This window comes from Toxoplasma gondii, chromosome XII (genome assembly GCF_000006565.2).
Source record: "Toxoplasma gondii ME49 chromosome XII, whole genome shotgun sequence".
In the NCBI taxonomy this organism is placed as follows: Eukaryota; Apicomplexa; class Conoidasida; order Eucoccidiorida; family Sarcocystidae; genus Toxoplasma; species Toxoplasma gondii.
In genome coordinates this window covers 167,158-185,110 of record NC_031480.1, presented here as the reverse complement: position 1 = coordinate 185,110, position 17,953 = coordinate 167,158, and the positions used below count along the sequence as shown (strand labels likewise).

At 52.3% G+C, this 17,953-nt stretch overlaps 3 protein-coding genes across 3 annotated transcripts; 2 read left to right on the top strand and 1 right to left on the bottom strand.

The window, feature by feature from the left end:
• Window positions 1-74: 74 nt before the first annotated feature.
• On the top strand, window positions 75-7,234 carry TGME49_300150 (hypothetical protein). The gene is made up of 9 exons (XM_002371697.2): window positions 75-1,815; window positions 2,175-2,212; window positions 2,736-3,114; window positions 3,443-3,502; window positions 3,863-3,966; window positions 4,677-4,790; window positions 5,259-5,339; window positions 5,727-5,832; window positions 6,319-7,234. Exons 1-9 carry the CDS (start codon window positions 1,770-1,772, stop codon window positions 6,624-6,626), a joined length of 1,236 nt encoding a protein of 411 aa, XP_002371738.1. The 5' UTR covers window positions 75-1,769; the 3' UTR covers window positions 6,627-7,234.
• Window positions 6,282-12,611, bottom strand: TGME49_300160 (hypothetical protein; the record flags this gene model as incomplete). Its single annotated transcript, XM_018782386.1, has 1 exon — window positions 6,282-12,611. One exon carries the CDS (start codon window positions 12,609-12,611, stop codon window positions 8,658-8,660), a length of 3,954 nt encoding a protein of 1,317 aa, XP_018635194.1. The 3' UTR covers window positions 6,282-8,657.
• Window positions 12,612-13,157: 546 nt separating this feature from the next.
• Window positions 13,158-17,397, top strand: TGME49_300180 (hypothetical protein). The gene is made up of 3 exons (XM_002371700.2): window positions 13,158-14,730; window positions 15,297-15,352; window positions 15,643-17,397. The coding sequence occupies exons 1-3, from the start codon at window positions 14,195-14,197 to the stop codon at window positions 15,996-15,998; spliced, it is 948 nt and encodes a 315-aa protein (XP_002371741.1). The 5' UTR covers window positions 13,158-14,194; the 3' UTR covers window positions 15,999-17,397.
• The last annotated feature ends 556 nt before the right edge of the window (window positions 17,398-17,953 follow it).

Genomic DNA, 17,953 nt, shown 5'->3' with positions numbered 1-17,953 from the left:
GAGTTCTCGCGACCCGGCAGGCTCGCGCGCGCTGTAGAGCCGAGGTGTGCCTGTTCTGGGGGTAGGAAGGGGAGAAGCGAAGGAGAGCGAGGTGAAGTAGAACTGGAAGTTCCGAGGTTGTTTCAGAGAAACTTGGCCAAATGAAACAGGCGGTCTGAAAGGCCTGCCGCCGGTACGGACTGTCGTCACCTGTTCCTCGCACACTTTGCCATGAAAGTGGTAGATTTGGGGGGGACCGAAGAATGGGGTGAAGGGGGATGTTTGAGGAAATCGCGTCCGCAACGTCTCACGAAAAAAGCTGTTCTTTCGTTGCTGAGGACACACAACTGGGCTGCCTACGTTGTCCGTGCTTGGGTCAGGGGTGATGCCGCCGGCGGCACCCGCGGCATAAAAATAAACCGCAGATCCTGCAGCAGACTCGCGCACAGGTGAGATATTCTCAGCGCGAGAGCAGGTCCGGGCGAGAGGCGAGCGAGTTCCGGTGCTAGAGGCCTTCTCTGGATTGGATACTGGAGGCAATTCCTCGCGCAACGCCTCGCTGATCGCGCCAGAGAAACCGTTCTCGCGCACACAGGCCGCCGCGGCGTGTACCCGTGAGAGACAGCTGCCCGATGCGAAGAAAAGTAACGAGGGAAGCGCGCGACTGACTTCCCGTCTGTTGTCTGCTGGGAAAGGTTAGCGCTTTCCTCGAGTTTGCGGAGGTTTTCGTGCCTTATGTCTCTCCTTTCCATCCCGCAGCGCCCTGTCTCCGTTCTCTGCGATCTCCGTCGCGAAAAAAGATCTTGCTCCGACCTAGAGGTCGCAGCGCCTCGTTTCCCCGGTGTCTTGCGAACGACCGCGGGGAAAATCCGGGTCACCACCTGCCCCGCTGTTTCGAGGGAAACTATGCGAGTCTCTTGTCCGCCTTTTTTTCTGATTTGAGGCGGAGTGCTGTCGAGGGTGCTTCGACACCGTCAACTCTCTCTCGGCGGCGTCCCTGTGTCATCTTCGGACCTCCTGCGCGTCGTCGCCAGCGCCACCGGTTGCCCCTGAAACCTGCAGGGAAGGCGACTTCTTTTTAGCTCAACCACATGAGAAAAGCGTTCTGGATGGAGTTCCGAACTTCCCGTTTTCGTAACGATTCAGCCGCCAACGAAAGCTAGACGCCCCGGTACACATCCCAAAATGTATCCTCTCTAGCGCCGCAAGGTCTCTCCCTGCAATCTTGGCCTTTTTATCGCCGGCTTCGAACGGAGAATGCGATAAGTTCTCTGCACCAGTGCTCTTTATCTTGGGGAATCGGAACGTTTCTTTCCAGAATCGACAGGTCGAGCCAGCGAGGCGCCGGACGTTGTGCGTCTTTCTTCGCGTCGAACTCCCCACGGCGGGCACCGAGCAGACGCGTGTCTTGTCTCCTCTTTTGGGGGCAACCGTATCTCCTCAGGTTCTCTTCCTTCTCTCTCGGCAGCGAATCGGCTTCCTTCTTCTCCAAGACATGAGATCGAAGTTGGCCTCTGCAGAGAACCGTGTCAGGACGCATGTCCCAGGAAGTCAACGGACCTTAAGGTAGCGAAGGAGACTCTTTGTTCAAGACCAGCAAGTCCTTCTTTACCCGTCGTCTTCTCTGTCGTCTTCTTCAGGCTTTCTTCGCCTTTTTTCCTCCTTTTCCTCCAAGGCGCCTGTACAGAAGGAAAGACGGGGGTGGGGTCACTCGAAACAGAAAGGAAACGCCGGAGAAAAAACAAGGAAAAAACCAAGAACGAAGAGGGGAACAAGGAACGAAAGTCACAATGAATTGCACAGAGGAAACTGTTCAGCAGTTTATGGCGGCGACAGGTAAGTGTGATTTTCTTGGAAATGATTTTTTCCGCCACTTTCAGACGCCGAAGAGACCCTTTTTGACGAGTTCCAGCATGTGCGGTTGCTTTCCTTTCCTATCTAGAGTCGGTCTGTCTTTCCTGCCTCCTCGCTTGCTTCTTCCTCCGCTCTCCTCTGCGACTTCGCGCTCGGTTTCTCTTCCTCTCATGTCTCGGGTGTCCAAGGTCTCTGCCCATCGCTGTGCGCGTGAGTCGAGACTCTGGCGCATGCGTTCGAGGCCATTTCTCGGCTCCTCGGCCTCCATCTGCCTCGTCTTTCTTGCGACGCTTGTCTCGCCGCGACTTCCTCCCGCCGTTGCTCTCTCTGTCTCCTGTCAGGCGTCTCCGACCGCGAGACCGCGACGCGCTACGTGGAGGTGAGTTTCCTCTTGTCTCGCTCTGGACCTGGAACGAGGCACGCAGTCCTTTCTCACACTTGGAGTGTAGATCCCATACCTGCTCGTGGACTGTTTTCTTTTCAGTCATCTGCACGCAGAGGTTTATCGTTTCTTTGCTGCATGCGGAGCGGTTTCGGCTGCTGTCATCGTCACCTCTCAAAACAGCTGTTTTTCTTGAGGATTCGCGAGAGGTGCAGGCGCCCGAGAGAGTCGCACCGTCTTGCCCCGTCGACATGTGACTGCGTGGTGAGGAGCGAGTCTCCTTCTGCACCTCGAAGGCGACAGTTTTCGTTCTGCGATAATGACTACCTCCAGAGGGATTCTTTCTCCAAGAACCTGAGCGCGCTTCTCCCCGCAGTGCCTCGACTTCTTTCTCTCTCTCTCTTTCGCGAGTTCCCTGTCGTCAGTCTCTTCAAGTTCGTCTGCGCCCTCTTCTCTCTGTGCGCGGCCTGGTCGTTGCTCTCCGCGACTGCATGCAGTTCGCTTGTGCTTTTCTTCGCAGATGGCCGCGGGAGACTGCAACGCAGCAGCGCTGCTGTTCTTCGATCACCAAGAAGAAGGCCTTTCTGTCGGCTTGCCCAGTCGAGGTCGTGCAGCAGCCGAGGCCTGCCGACCCAACAGGGTCTCTCCAGACACGCACCTTACGCCTCTCTCTTCTTCCTCTTCTTCCTCTTCTTCTTTTCTTTCTCCTTCTTCTTTGCTGTCTTCTTCCTCCTCAACTGCGTCTTCCTCTTCAACTGCGTCTTCCTCTTCAACTGCGTCTTCCTCTTCAACTGCGTCTTGTCCCTATCGAGGCGCCGCCTCGGCCGCTGCTCAGCAGGCGCAGGAAGAAGAGGAACTCAGGAAACCAGATCCTGCCTACAGACAAACGCTTCTGACGCGTGAGACTTTGCAGAACAGAAGGGAGAAGCAAAATTGGAGAGCCAACGCGGAACAGAGTTCAGCGTTCAGAGTCGCTACATTCGGGGCAGATGGCGAACTGAAAGAACGGAGTTTCCCTCAACTGGAACAGAGGATTCGCAGTTGCTTTTCCAGTCTGCTTCGTGTGCCTTTCCGCCTGCGCTGCTGCTTCGGCTGTAACTCTGCCGCGCGCTTCTGTGCCGCCTTGCCACAGAACGAAACGCGTTCTTCTCTCTGTTTCTTCGCCATTTCATTCCGACTGCTTTCTCGACTTCCCTCTGCACTTGCTGCTTTTCTGCGGTCCTGCAGAGCCGCTGTATGGCGAACCTGCGGCAGAAGACAGAGCAGCCTCGGCTGCGGCAGCGACCTGTAAGATTTTCGGAGGTGAATCGCCTCCTCTTCACAGATCTTCTTCTCTGGAGAGTCCCTCGTTGTTTTTTGTCCTCCCCTTCGCTCTCTCTCTGCAAGGCCTCTTCTGTTTCCTGTCTCTTTCAGAGAACTCTCTTTTTTTCTCGGTCGATCTTCTCCACTCCTCCCGTCACTCCTCATCACTTCGTCTCTTCTCTGCAGCAGCGCCAGATCGCTGGGTTGCCGGTCCTCGTGACTGAGGCATGTTGACCGTGCTGCGTTCTATTCTGTTTCGTTTGCGAGCGCATGTCTGCTCTTCAGTTCCCTCTGTCTCCTTGTTTCTCTTCCACTGCTCCCGACTCCACTTCTCCGTTTCTGCAGCTTTGCCGTCGAGTCTCACAGTGGCGATGGACGCCGGAAGTTCCGCGTTCGCAGGCCTGTACGAACCTCCCAAGGAGCTCGTCTGCACCTTGTCCTTTGCCAAGGTGCGTCGCGACAAAGGAGAAAAGTGCCCTGGAAATGGGTCAATGCAAAAAGAAAAAAAAACTGTTGCGTTGGAGAAACAAAAGGGGCCAGGCAAACCGCGGCCCGAGTCGACGCGCGCGCCGATGATAAAATATAAAAAACGTTTTTTAAAACCAGGAGAGATCAGATCAGAATAGCACCGCGACGCAAGCGAGCATAAGAGGATACACAAGAAGAAACTTGCACCTGCGGAAGCGAACGCGGCTCTCTGAGAGGCGTACTCTGCTTTTCAACTCTTCACATATATATATATATATATGTATATATATATATATATATGTATATGAGCACGTAGGTATATATATGTATATGTATATACATACATGTATACATTCGTGTGAAGTGCCATATGTGTGCCTCATTCCTTTTGTGCATGTGTGCAACGCTGCGCTTATATATATATGCATATGTACAACTGGAAATTTGTGTAGATCTGTGTACGCAGAGAGGTATTGGAGTGGATGTCAGACGGATGCTTCAGGTCTGCGGATCTCTGCATGTGCCATGGGTCGCGTTTTTTTCGTGGAGGTGGAAAGAACGGATGTTTAGGCCGGTCGTTATAGTCTCCAGGGTTCGCAAGGTGTCTCCCGTCTCGAGATGCAGACAATTGAGTTCTTCGAGGCTGCTGTGCATCCCCCGATCTTTGCGGACTGCTCGAGCGTTTTCGCAGGCGCGGGAGCTCTGCATGCGAACTGGCCGCTGGCTGCTCGTGAACATTCAGAAGGCAGATGAGTTCGGCAGCCACAAACTGAATCGCGACATCTGGCGCTCGGAGGTTGTTCAGGTCCGCGTTTTCTCCTCTCTGCGTCTGTGAACCGACAAGAGTAACCTCAGAGAAGTCTGTTTTCAACAGTTCCAGGGCAACGACGCAGAACGAGGTGCAGTCTCTCCGGGGACGTGCAGAACTCGGAAATGAGCGTCGCCTGCTCTCTCAAGCAGTGAAGCGGCAACAGCCGACGATGAGGTGCACTGTTGTAAACAGCTGACAGCTTGTGGACGAATGTAACAGGAAGTGGAGACCGGCAGGGGAGCATGCAGAAGCCAAGCGTTGAAGGCCTTACTGCAGATCTAGGATTCTGTCGGTGTCTCTCCGTCGCCTCATGCCTGGGGTCTCTCCTCGTGTGCGAGATTTGTGTAGGGCATGCAAATGAGGGTGCAAACACACTGCGAGTCGTGTGATGAAAAGAAGGCTGAGCTCGAAGTTTCGGCCTCGCAGAAACTTGCTCTTTTCTTCTTCCACGCGCGTACGCAGGATCTGCTGAAGGAGTTTTTCGTATTCTGGCAGCGAGCTGAATCGAATCAGGAAGGGCGCGTCTTCTGCGAACTCTATAAGGTCTGCAAAACCATCAGACTCTCCCTGCAACGCAACTCACAGCCAAGTGCTCCCTCTTCTTCTTGGTCTCTCCTGTTCTCTCTCCTGTTCTCTCTCCTGTGTTTTGCCTCGTTGTTTCTCGCGGTTCTCCCTTGCTCTCCTGTTTTTTTCGCCTCTTTTCTTTCTGGGTCTCCCTGGTGTTCGTTTCGTTTTTACGAACCTCGTCTCGTTTTCGTCGCACTGTCTCTGCACGCGAGTTGCGGCTTCCCGCCTCCAGTTTTGCAGCGTCTTCTTCGCGGAGCGTCTCCTGACTTGCTTCAGCCGGGTGTTCCGCAGTTTCCGCGCGGTCTTCTCTTGCTGGCGGCGAACGCTGTCTGGGTGTCTCGCGTGGAGTTCTTTGCCTTGCAGGTGACAAGCTTTCCTCACATCGCCGTCGTCGACCCGCGCACTGGGCGCTCCATGAAGCAGTGGCCGAGTCGCCGGTTCTCGGAGGCCATAGGGGCACAGTCTGAACGTGAGCTTGCATATCCTTCGAAAATGGATTCGGCAAAAGTGCAAAGAATCCTCTCTTCTCAGTCTGCATGCAGATGGCAGCTACGCAGAAGCAAAAGCGCTGGAAGCCACTGGTGACGTCACCGACTGAACGCCATGGCAGTCACTGGAGAACACTAATCAGGATGGCTGGAACCTCTGTGAAGGGAAGTCTCTCTTTCTCGAAGAAGCCGCAGTCCACCGTGTGCAGCGCAGAACCTTGCGCAAGCTGTCGGATTTTGGCAGTGGATCTTCGACTCTCAGATGAGAATTGCCGACTCGAAAGATATATATGAGTATCAGCATGAAGAACCAGTGCCCAAATCGTGTGGAGAGGCTTCCCTATCGGCACCCTGTGCTGGTAATTGCCATTGAGAGTCGATACAAACAGAGAGTTGCAGGGCGCGGGCGCCGTGTGTTGCGATTTGAAGAACAGAGGCACAATCTCTCTCCGATTTTCTGTTTTCAGTCTTCGAGTTCATCGAACACCAGCAACAACTCGCCGAAGCTAAAGCCAAGGCAGGCCGTGAGAAAGACTCTTCTTCTGTGTCGCGGACTCTGTCTCCATCCGCATCTCCTTCCTCGCCTGCGCTGCCAGTCGCCGGCGACGCCCCGCGAAGCAGCTCCGAAAAAGAAGCGAGGAATTCAGAAGAAAAATCAGAAAAATCGGAAAAAGAAGAGCGAAAAGAAGAGCGGGGCCAAGCGGACCTAGAGATACTCAGAGAGAAGAGGCTGAGGGCACTGGAACAACAGTCGCGTCGTTCTGAGGAAAAGTGAATTTGCGGAGAAAGCCGCCGATTGGAGACAGGCGAAAGGCAAGAAGAACTTGACGCAACGCAGTGGACGCATCGCCTCTCTCAACCAACACAAAAAATCGAATGCATCGACTTTCTTCGTCCAAATCGCATGTATTTACGCAAACACATGTATGTATATATATATATATATATATATATGCACTTGGTTCATGTTGATAGGGATGTGTGTGTGTAGATGCATGTGTGGGTGTTTGGCGTTTTTTCCTTGGTCTTTGTTTCCGATTTTTCGATGCAAACGTCGGGACCGCAGCGATGGGTCCCCAGGGGCGTGCCGGGCGTCGAGTGGAAGAGAAGCAGCCTCTCGCGTTGTTGCTGGAATTTCCGCTTGTACGACGACGCCTCTGTCGACCTGAGGTGAAACACCGCGTTCGTGTGGCTGCGACCATCGGTGAAAGAACGCCAGTCTTCCTCTCTCTCTGCTGTCTTTTTCTCGAGGGTCCTTTTCGCCTTGTGGGCGGAGAGAGACGCAGCCAAAGGGAGAGCACCCGATGTACCACGACTTCTTCCCTCATGAATGCGCAACTTCTTCTGTGCAGGCCTTCTTCGCGGTCGGCCAGGAATGTGCCGGTTGAGTTCTTGAGGTTGATTTGTCGACTTTTTTTAATCCTGTCTTCTCAACTCTAAAGCACTCCACCACGCTCGCCAGCTGGGCTATACACGTGGAGGGTATGACACAGGCACAGATGAACCGTCGAAACGCCTCTTTTCGTAGTCAAGTGTGCCTTGTCTTTTTCTACAGGGTGTATCACACTAGTTCAGACATATTCTACTTTCACTCACAGCGGTTCAGCGACTGCGCCATTCGAGAGAACAGCGACTTATGGCTGTCGACAAACGCCCTTCTATCTTGCGAACGTGGAGATCCGATTTGCTCTGCTCCTCTGCCCCCGAAAGTCATAAAATATGTTTACCACGGCATTCTGGCGAGTCAATATAGATTAACTCTTTTCCTGCTAAAATACAACTCGGTGGCAGAGGAAGCCAGAAAACAGCTCAAGGTGGAGGCCGTTTTACCTGCGACAAAAGAGAATTTGTGCGCGTTGCTCCCAGTGCTTCAGTCCGTTGCTCTACCCTTGACCTAGTTCAACGGTGAAATAATGGTATTTTTGTGACTGAAAAGTAGCCAACACACTGAACTCTCCCCGCTTGCAATCCGAGTCAGACTCCCCTGGAAGCTCGACTTTTTCGTACACGTGACGTTGAAACCCCAGTCAGAGGAGGCGCCATCGTCTACGCAAAAGCAAAGCAAAAGCAGCATGGTTGAGGGCACCTCCCTTTTGTGTCACAGACTCAGACGAACTAGGATTGGACTGCCAAGTTCTTCAAAAGATTTACGAGCCAAGAGACGTCGCGCGGCTTGCAGGCAGCGGTGTGCAAGAGTCTCTCCGAGCCTTAGGCACGAAGAAGAGAAATGGAGGAAAGACCATTTGCTCCGCGCCTCCGAGTCGCACGCGAGTTTCGAAGAAAACTCCGAAGGCGCAGGTTCGCTTCTTTCCGCGCCCTCTTGACTGCCCTCTCCTCACCGCAGAAACCAGTGGCTTGCGGGGCTTCTCGCTACTTCAAAAATAAAAAACTGTCACATGCAAGTTCCATTCGAAGATCTACGAAATCGAGGTAGTCGGCCTTGCGAGAAACTCAGTCCTGTGTCCAAGATGACAGCCTGACAACGCAGAGAGGCCGGGAGTCGGTTGTCCTCCTCGAGGAGATAAACAGACAACTCTTGTGTCCAGTCGTCCGGGGATTCTCTTGAAAGCACGGGAGAGGCCTCGAGGAGCAGTGTCTCGCGCCACTGAGAGTTCCGCGTCCTGAAACTCAGCTGCAGGTTTCTGCTGGGAAAGGCCGCTGCCTTCGACGGCCCAGGAGACGCGAACGGACGGGGGCAGCTGACTGCTCGCGGGAGAGATCTCTCTGGCGCTGAAACGCGAATCGATCGCTCCTGTCTCGTCCTTGTCCACAGGACAAGAGCATGAAAAGCAGGAAGCGCCGGTCCTCAGCTTCTACGCGCCCTGCATGGCTTCGTGAACAGCTGCATCATGAACTGGACGACGCGGCGAATGTCGTCGCACCCGAAGAGATTGTTTTCTGAACCATCTTCCATGCTGCGTTCCTCGTCCGTCTCTGCTGTCGGTTCTTTTCGCGCCTCTCTGCTTCGCTGCGCGTCTCGCGACGTCGGGCAGGTCCCGGCAGGGTGCGTTGGGCTCCACCGCCGCCGCGGGAGCTTCCGGAGGGACAGGGGTGGAGACAGGGAGAAGTTCGCTCGAGTCCGGAGGCGATGTCTCGCGTCTTCAGCGGAGAGCAGAAGAAAGAGAAAGAAGGAAGACACGCAACTGAGGCAGGGCCGAACTGGAGAGCGCCGTGGGTCTTGCTGCGACACTGCAAAGCGAGGCCGCTCTGCAGGAGACTGGAAAGAGGAAGCGAGAAGGCGAGATAGAAGCGAAGCAGCTGACGAAAACGACGAAACAGGAGAGTCACGAGGCGAAGAGGAAGGCCTGCGCAAGAGGGGAAGAAGGGAAGCGGAACTCGAACCTTTCTCGCAGCTGCAAAACTCGAACGACCTTCCAGAGCAGGTTGTCGTCTTTCTCTTTGTTCTATGGAAAATGTAAAGGGCAGCAGCAACGAGAAGCCAGAGACCGACGGTGCCTCGCCGGCTGACGAGGAGACTGGGAACGATCACACGCTCCTTGGAAGCCTCGACTGTCGCCCAAGAGAAAAGCTCGGAGAGAGAAGAAACAGAAAAAGAGGGAGAAGTTTCCTGCTCCTTTTCTCCCTGAACGGGCGTCGCTTTCCGTGTGAAGAAAGGCAGCTTGCAGGCAGAGAGACGCACTCGCAGAACGTCTTGTGCGGCCTCTCTCCACCGTTCTCCCGCCGTCTCCTCTGCCTCTCTGTCTCCAGGTCCTCTGCCCCCCAAGACGTCACCTTCTCCCTTCTGTCCACAGCAGACAGAAGAAGAAGAGAGAGAAGAAGAGAGAGAAGAAGAAGAGATGGCGGTGGAATGTCTCACGGTCTGGGCCTTCGTAAGAGTGGAGAGAGTGAGTTGAAGAAAATGAGCAAGAGCAGATGGAGACTGCAAAAGGAGAAGAAGAGGCCGAAGACAGAATTCTTCGAACATAGTGATTCCAACCTGTGATGCTTCTTCTTGCTTTTCTCCACTGTTTTCAAGGGAACACAAATCCCTGTAGCCACCCGGTGAGAGAAGGAGGACAGACGCGATTGCAGCATTGCACGCAAGAATGACTTCCGAAATGTCGATGGAAAAAGACAGGTCGCTTCTTTTTTCACTACTTGTCACCTTCTCTCCCTTTTCTTCTGCCTCTTTTTTCTGTTCTTCTCCGTTCTGCTTGTCTCCATCAAGTCTGCTGGTCATGTTGCTGGCCTCCCAGATTTCTGCATGTTCTTCCCCTCTGTGTCGTTCGTCCGCTGCGTCTCCTGTTCTCTCTCTCGTCGCCATTTGTTCCTTCTCTGCGTTCTCTCTCCGCATTTTTTCCATGAGAGAAATCGCTCGAAGGAGGTGTAGAGCGGCCGCTGCGTCTCCGGAGACAGCGCATCCGACGAGGACAAAGAGGTAGGGATGAAAAATGTCTTTCTTCCTCACTTTTTTTCTCAGCGTCGAGCTCACTTCCGTCTCTGTCGCCTTCTCTTCTTCCTCTCTTCGACCTGCACTCTCTTCCTCTCGAGCTCCTCCCTCTCCCATCCCTTCCGCGATTCCTCGCGCGCCAGTTCTCTGTTTCTTCCTCAGAGAAGAACGACTGTCTCGATCTCCTGCGCTTCTTCTTCGACCTGCCGGCGAAGCAGTCCCAGAGCAGAGAGTCGCCTCTCCTGCCTTCCATGCCTGAACCTCCGAAACTGGAAGGGAGTGCAGAGACTGTCTATACACAGGAGAGAAGGCCGAAGACAACTTGAGAGAGAGAAGCAGGGCGGCGAGAGGAGGGGGAAGCTGTCCTACTCCCGACTGCGAAGAGGCTCGTGACGCTTCAGTCTCTTCGTCCTCTTCTTCACCTTCGCGTTCACTTTCGTCTTCTTCTTCGCCAGCCGAGTTTCCACTGAGCTCTCTCCGACGCGGCTCGCTCTCCAGGCGACTCGCGAGAGAGTTGAAAACTGGGGAAGACGAAAGAGAAGAGAGCAGCACTCTGAGGCGACTGCTCTCTCTCGGCAGACGAGCAAAGCATGGCGCGAGAGAAGAGAGAGACGAAAGGGAAGACAGCGGAGGCGACGCACTCTGACAAGGAAGCGACAGAAGAATGACGACGGAAGGCCTCTTGGCAGCTGCTGCCCCAGGAGAGGAGCAGGGGAGAGCAGACACCGCATGCGCCGACGGACAGGGAAAAGACAAGGAGGAGGAACAGGAAAAGGAAGAGGAAGAAGAGACAGACGAAGATGATGACGAAAGAGAGGAAGAGGAAGAAGATGACGAGAGAGAGGAAGAGGAAGAAGAAGACGAGAGAGAGGAAGAGGAAGAAGAAGACGAGAGAGAGGAAGAGGAAGAAGAAGACGAGAGAGAGGAAGAGCAAGAAGAGACAGACGAAGAAGACGAGAGAGAGGAAGAGGAAGAAGAAGACGAGAGAGAGGAAGAGGAAGAAGAAGACGAGAGAGAGGAAGAGGAAGAAGAAGACGAGAGAGAGGAAGAGGAAGAAGAAGACGAGAGAGAGGAAGAGGAAGAAGATGACGAGAGAGAGGAAGAGAAAGAAGACGAGAGAGAGGAAGAGGAAGAAGACGAGAGAGAGGAAGAGGAAGAAGAAGACGAGAGAGAGGAAGAGGAAGAAGAAGACGAGAGAGAGGAAGAGCAAGAAGAGACAGACGAAGAAGACGAGAGAGAGGAAGAGGAAATGAAGGAGCTTAACGGGCTGACAAGGGAAGAAGACGAGATGCCTCCGCCTGCGGATTTTTCTTCTCCTGGAGAGTTCATGTGCAGAGACGAAGAAAATTCTTCCTCAACTCGACCAGGTGAAGAGCCACAAAAAAATAAGCGCGAAAATCTTTTCGAAAAAGGAGCATCTGCCTTCACAGGACTGAAAGGGCATGCTGCGAGTGTGGAGGTATCTCCGAAGGAACCTCTCTCGGCGCTCTCTTCCGTTTCATCCTCTCTTTCTCGACATGTTCCTTCATCTTCTTTCTCTTCCACTCCACTTCCTTCTCCCTCTTCTTTCAGTTCTTCTTCCAGAAGTTCTCCTCTTCCATCTTCTTCTCTCTCTGCCATTCCACGCCCTTCCTTTAAATTTTCTTCTCCTTTCATTTCTTCTTCTCCTTCCACGATGTCATATTTTCCTCCATCGCCTCTCTCTTTCGTTCCACCCCCCTCTGTTCTTTCTCCCTTTTCGTCTTCTCCTCGTTCCTCTTCTTCTCCTTCTTCTCCTGGCGCTTCAAGGCTTCTCTCTCTGTCTGGGTGGAATCCGTTTTGGCTGCAGATGTTCATAGAAGATGCGCGTCTCCTGTGCGCCTTTGTCTCTGTTGTCTGTTTCTCTTCCAAATCGGCTTCTCTTCGTGAATCCTGGACTTTCTCGTCGGTGCCTTTTCCTCTCCAAGTTTCCTCTGCATGCGAAGACGAGCGAATCTCCCAGGCGCGAGCGCCACACAAAAACGCTGCCTGTCTCTCCTCAGTCCGCTCTTCCTCGCCTTTGTCTGCGTCCTCTGATTCCTCTCCTCCCTTCTCTGTCCTCTGCCATCTTCCAGTTTCTCTTTCCTTCGCTTCTCTGCCTCCCCGGAAAGCCGGCTCCGTAGCTCTCACGTACGACCGCCAAAAGTCCGCGGCGGCTGCCAGCGCGAAAGACGAAGAAGAGGCAGAGAGAGAAGAAGAAGACGAAGAAGAAGAAGCAGAGAGAGAAGAAGCAGAGAGAGAGGAAGCAGAGAGAGAAGAAGAGGTCCTGTGGAGTTTGAGGTTTGAGAGGGGGACCTGCGTGTGGGGTCTCACGCGAGACTGCGGTTTCGGCGAGCAAGGCTGCAGCGGCATTGCGGAGGTAGGGGAAAGGCTTCTCACGGAGTTTGCGCCTTGTACAGCTTGTATGAAAAAATACTTCCGGGTGGAGACTTGAAACGCGTTTATCCATACAGCTGCTGCAGCTCTTGGCGCGACATGTGGATCCGCAAGCAGAAACGTCTGCGCCGAAAAACAGACGATGCACCCATTTGCTACCTTCTACAGCTACTGCATATATACATATATCTCTAGATAGATAGTCATGTATATAGATGTATATGTATACATAGTCATCTATGGATTTGTGCATGTACACAAAACACCCAGAAATCTGTGTCCCTCTTCATACGTACACTTGAGCATCCATGGTACGCAAATATACAATTATATACATATACATATATATATATATATATACATATATATATATATATATATTTGTATATATTTGTATATATTTGTATATATATGCATACACATGCGAGATTTGTCTCCCTTTGCACGCATATCTAAATATATAAATAAATCGATAAATGTGTAAGTAAATCGATTTCCGCATCCGCGCACAGAAGGGTGTGTGCATGGAGCTGCTCAGTCACAGAGGAGGGAGGGCAGGCGCCCTGGAGAGAGAGGGAAGTTTTGTCGTCGAGAAGAATGCTGCATCTGTCTAGGTGGGCAGAACAAACGTCGCTCTGAAAGAGAGGGAAGCCGCTCTGTTCTCTGAGCCTGCCTTCTGGAAACGCGTAGCTCAGTCTGTTCGTGAAACGTCAAGGCTGCAGTGGAAGGGCAGATCGAGCGGAAAAAGAGAGAAAAAGGAAAGAAACGGAGAGGAAACGAAGGGCACTGGCGCTCGGAGTCTTCACCCTCTTGACCATCGCCTTCTTGCGCGAGTCTCTTCGTTGAAGAGACGAAAAATGGAGAAAAGACACGAAAATCTGCGTTTTCTGCTTCTTCTTTTCGCAGGAAAAAATCTCGGCCGGTGGCTTCTAGCGCCAGCTGCCCCCCCCCCCCCCGCGTAGGTTCGGAGAGACGGCGAAGGCGGGAGAAGACGAGAAAGGAGGAAAAGAGAGGGGAGAAAGAAAAATAAAAGGTCATTAATAAATACACGAGAACAGAGAGAGATGCATGACTCACAAACAGCGCTCGAAAACGAAAGCGGGTGTCTTACGTGAGCGCTTTTTTGGAAGACACCGAGGCACCGGCGAAAAGCGGACTTTGGCGTCTTCTACACTTTTCCTTGCATTTGAAGTTTTCCTTTCGAATCAATTCTTTTGCTTCCTTCTTCGCTTCTGATGAAACAAAGAAAGCCGTTCCTCGTCGCCTATCTCCATATTCGCTTCCGCCGATCGTCGTCGTCCTCCTTCGCTCCTCTTCTGCCCGCTGCTGCCATTCTCTTCTTCTCTTTTTCTCCCATAGTCTTTCTTCTTTTGTAGTCTCCCTCATTCTCTTTCTTCTCTCCTAATTTCTCTGCTTACCTCTCTCCTCCCTTCTTTCTTGTCCTCCCGTATTCCTTCGTTTTCTCTCCGGATCTCTCTCTTGTTCTCTCCTCTTTTCTCTCTTTGGAGGAATCACTCGCCTTCTTCGTTCCTCTACCTTCTCCCTAAGAGAGCGACAAAATGGAAGCAACTGCGTCTCTTCCCTCCTCTGCTCTCTCTTCTTCTTCCTCTTCTTCACCTCCTTCTGCTTCTTCCTCTTCTTCTCCCTCTGCTTCTTCTTCCTCTTCTTCTCTCTCTGCGTCTTCTTCCTCTTCTTCTCTCTCTGCGTCTTCTTCCTCTTCTTCTCCTCTCACGAACACAGAGTTGCCAGATAAATGCGAAGGACGAGCAGAAAAGGAGAAAGAAGAGAAGGAACGCGAAGGAAACGAGGAAGAGTCGGAAAGCGACGAGGGTGCCTGCGGAGGGTCTCGCGGTTCGCAAGAAGAGACTCTGAGACAGGAAGTAGCTTGTCAGGGAGAGAAAACACCCGCAGGCCAACTCCCAGAAGAGAAGAGCAAGGAGGAGACAGAGCAGAGAGAGGGGGAAACGGAAGAGAGAGAAGAAGCAGCAGAGAAAGCCGAAGTCGATCTCCACCACATCGCTGCTCAGCTCGGAGTCGATCTGCAGACTTCTGCCGGAGATCTCCTTCAAGTCCTCGATCGCGAAACGCTCGCAACGTAGGGAGAAGGAAATTGTGTTCTCTACGCAATTTAACAAATCTTTTTTTCTTCACCATGCAAGATATATATATATATATGTATATGTATATGTGTGTATGTATATATGTATACATATTATATATGTGGATATCCAGAAATATCATGTTTTTTTACGTTCGCGCGGTCGTGTGTCATTTAACGTGGAAGCAACAGATACACACAGATGTGCCATTTCTTGGATTGCCAGCAAAGGAATATCTATTTATCCGACGTCGAGCGTGGATACGGAGGTCGAGGAAAGAGGAAGGGGAGGAAGAAGAAGAGAGGGAGAAGGAGAGGGAAGGAAAAGACGAGAAGGAAGAAGGTTTAGAGACAGGGGAGAGAGGCGTTGTTTCATGTCGGGATATGTCTGTTCTTTGTGTGGGATCCGGGGGGAGGGAAGGTAAACGAAAACGAGGAAAGGAACTCTCAGACTTGCTTGTTGTTTTCGTTTTTACCGGGCAAAAGACCGAGAGACTTCCGTCTCTTGGGGACGCTTGCAAGCTTGTGCAGGCTGTGCGAGTGGGTCACTTGTGGATGTTCAGAATGACGGATGAATCTATCGTTCAGAGAGTCCTCGATCTGCAGACGCTCCTCACAGGTGAGACACGAGTGCTCTGTCGCAGCAGAGAAAAAAGGCTTGCGCAGGTCGGAGAAACTGCACAAGGCAGGTAGAGGAAAAGCAAACGAGGAGATCACGAAGCAAGGGAGGTCGCGGGAGAACTCTAGATGCGGCGGCTGGTGTCTGCAGAGAATGCTGAGATTCACTGAGTTCGTTGCTCTTCGCACATGCTTCCTCTGTCGGTCCTGCATTAGTCGTTTTCAGGAGAGACTGGTCCCCACACTCCCTTCTTGCTCGAATTTCTTCTCTTTTCCTTGCTTTTGCCGCAGACTTAACGTACCAGGTGGAAGCTGCACGCATGTCGAACTTGTCTCTCCAGCGAGAGAACGAGACTCTGAGAGAAACGCTTTCTTCGCTTCGGTCTCGAGTGGAACAAGCTCGCGTAGAACGCCCTTACGCCCAACAAAGAATCCCTTCTCAGTCTTCTTCGCAATCTTCTTCGCAGTCTTCTTCGCAGTTTTCTTCTCAGTCTTCTTCGCAGTTTTCTTCCTCTTCAACAGCTTCAAAGGGCGCGCATTTGCGGGAGGTGAAGAGTGGAGAAGCTCAGCCAGCGCAGGCGGGTGCTTCAGGCGCTTTAGCTGCTGCGAAGGCGTTTGCCATGGCCGAGCCAAGTCCGGTGGTTTGAATTTTTCGCCAAAACTGCAGCTGCTTCGTGCAGGACGTCTCTACAGCGCCTCTACGCTCGCCTGGGCAAGACGCGTCTTTTTTTCCTAGGGGACAACTTTCGCAAAAAAGACCTCTTCTTTGGGAAGCGCGAGCATGTGGACCCATCTGAACAGTCGGGCAAAGCCTGGCGCCAGGAAAGTGAACGCATATGCTTCTAAAAAAGTGCGAAAATCTGCGCGTCTTTCAGATGCGTTGATATGCGCATGCACGCGTCGATGTGTATGTACACGGTTTCGGTCGATCTGGAAGTCTGTAACGAGTGTCGAACCGACGGGGGCAGTTTGGTGCTCGAAAAAGACAAGAACCGTGATCTCGAGGGAACTCGGAAAATTCCCTCTCCGGCTCGCGGGTCGCATGCAAGCAAAGAGTTCTGCCTGTCTCCCAGAGTTCCTACAGAAAAATCCTTACTCAGATAAACGTTTCCATTTCTATCTATAGATATATATACATATATATACATATTTATATATATATATATATATTTATATATATTTATATATTTATATATTGTCGAGAAGAGACAGAGAAGTGCGGGATGTCTTTGGTTGTGTTCAGTCGTTTCGGGTGTTTGTGGAAGTGCGAGGAAAAATGCAGAGGCTGGAGCAGGGGCCAGGAAACTGAAAGTTTTTGCTGGTTTTTTGTGTTTGTTCGCCAGTGGGCGAAAAAGTGGGTCGTGAACCGTTCGCTTTTCTTGTGAAGAACAACAGCTTTCTTCTCGATACACGTGGGCTGTTTCCCAGTCTCCGCACAGAAAGGAGAGAAGCTCAAGAAATATAGTCTATGTGCCTCTCCACATGACTTCTTTACCTGTGTGTGCAAAGATCTACGCATCTATCCACGTATGCGCGAGGAAATTCAAAGAGTTTTCCCTGACTGTGTCTTCGAAGTGCGGCTCGTTATTACAAGGGATTTCCACGCCTGCCACTGGCATTTTTTAAAGGATTCTCGAGCCCCTGCAGATGAAGGTACGGCTGGCGAAGCTACCTTTCACCTTTTCTGTCAGTGACGGATGGTACAAGTGCACCCTTTCCGTCGCCTCTTCAAGTTTTAAAATCTGTGTAGCTGGCGACTTTTTTCTTCCCTGTTCGTCGAGGCACTCCTCAGCAGCCCTGCGAAGAAGTTCGCACCCTGGAAGCGCGGAGTTCCGTTGTATGCCTTCGCTCCGGCTCGAAAGAGACGCTAAACACCCGTAGGCGTTGATGGAGTGCAACAACGCTTTGGTCGCACTCCAGACAAACGTGGAAAATCTCATCCGTGTCATTCCGTAGTTACGCGTCAAAGTGTCTCGACTGGAGGGGACGCTATGCGGTGTATATTGTGAACAGAAGTTCCTTCACGAGCGTGTGCCTCGAAGGTCCGCACTTCCCCGTGTCAAGAGTTTCGCCTTTTCTCCGTCACTTTCCCCAAGAGAAGTGAGGAAAACAGGTGTATCGCTCTCTCTCTCCGGACCGCAAAGCTCCTGGCCGCAACGCGGAAGCCATCAAAGGCTCCAGGCCGTCCTCTGTCGGTCGGTTCTTCCGCGAATCCCACACAAACAGTTCTAAAAACGGTTCTCCGTGCAAGCTTGTGCACTCATGCCGAAGCAAAGCAGCCCTGCACTCGTCTTCGCAAGTTCTGACCTGGGCACAATCGACGAACACGGTGTGCTCCTCAGTGTGCAACGGAACCAGCTGTGGTTAAAGAACCGAGTCTTTAATCTAAACGGATGCAGTCGCGAGATTTGCACTCGATTTCTCTTAGCCCTCAGACGTGAACCCACAGGTCACAATTCCGCAGCACAGTGACTTCTCAGTCGGCCGCGCTCATAACCGTGATGGTAGAAGTTGTCTAAGCAAACAGCTCCTCAACCTAAACTAAGAAGGCATGTGGAGACTAACAGCTCGAGGGCGTGTCTCGCCGACCCTACCTAGGCTT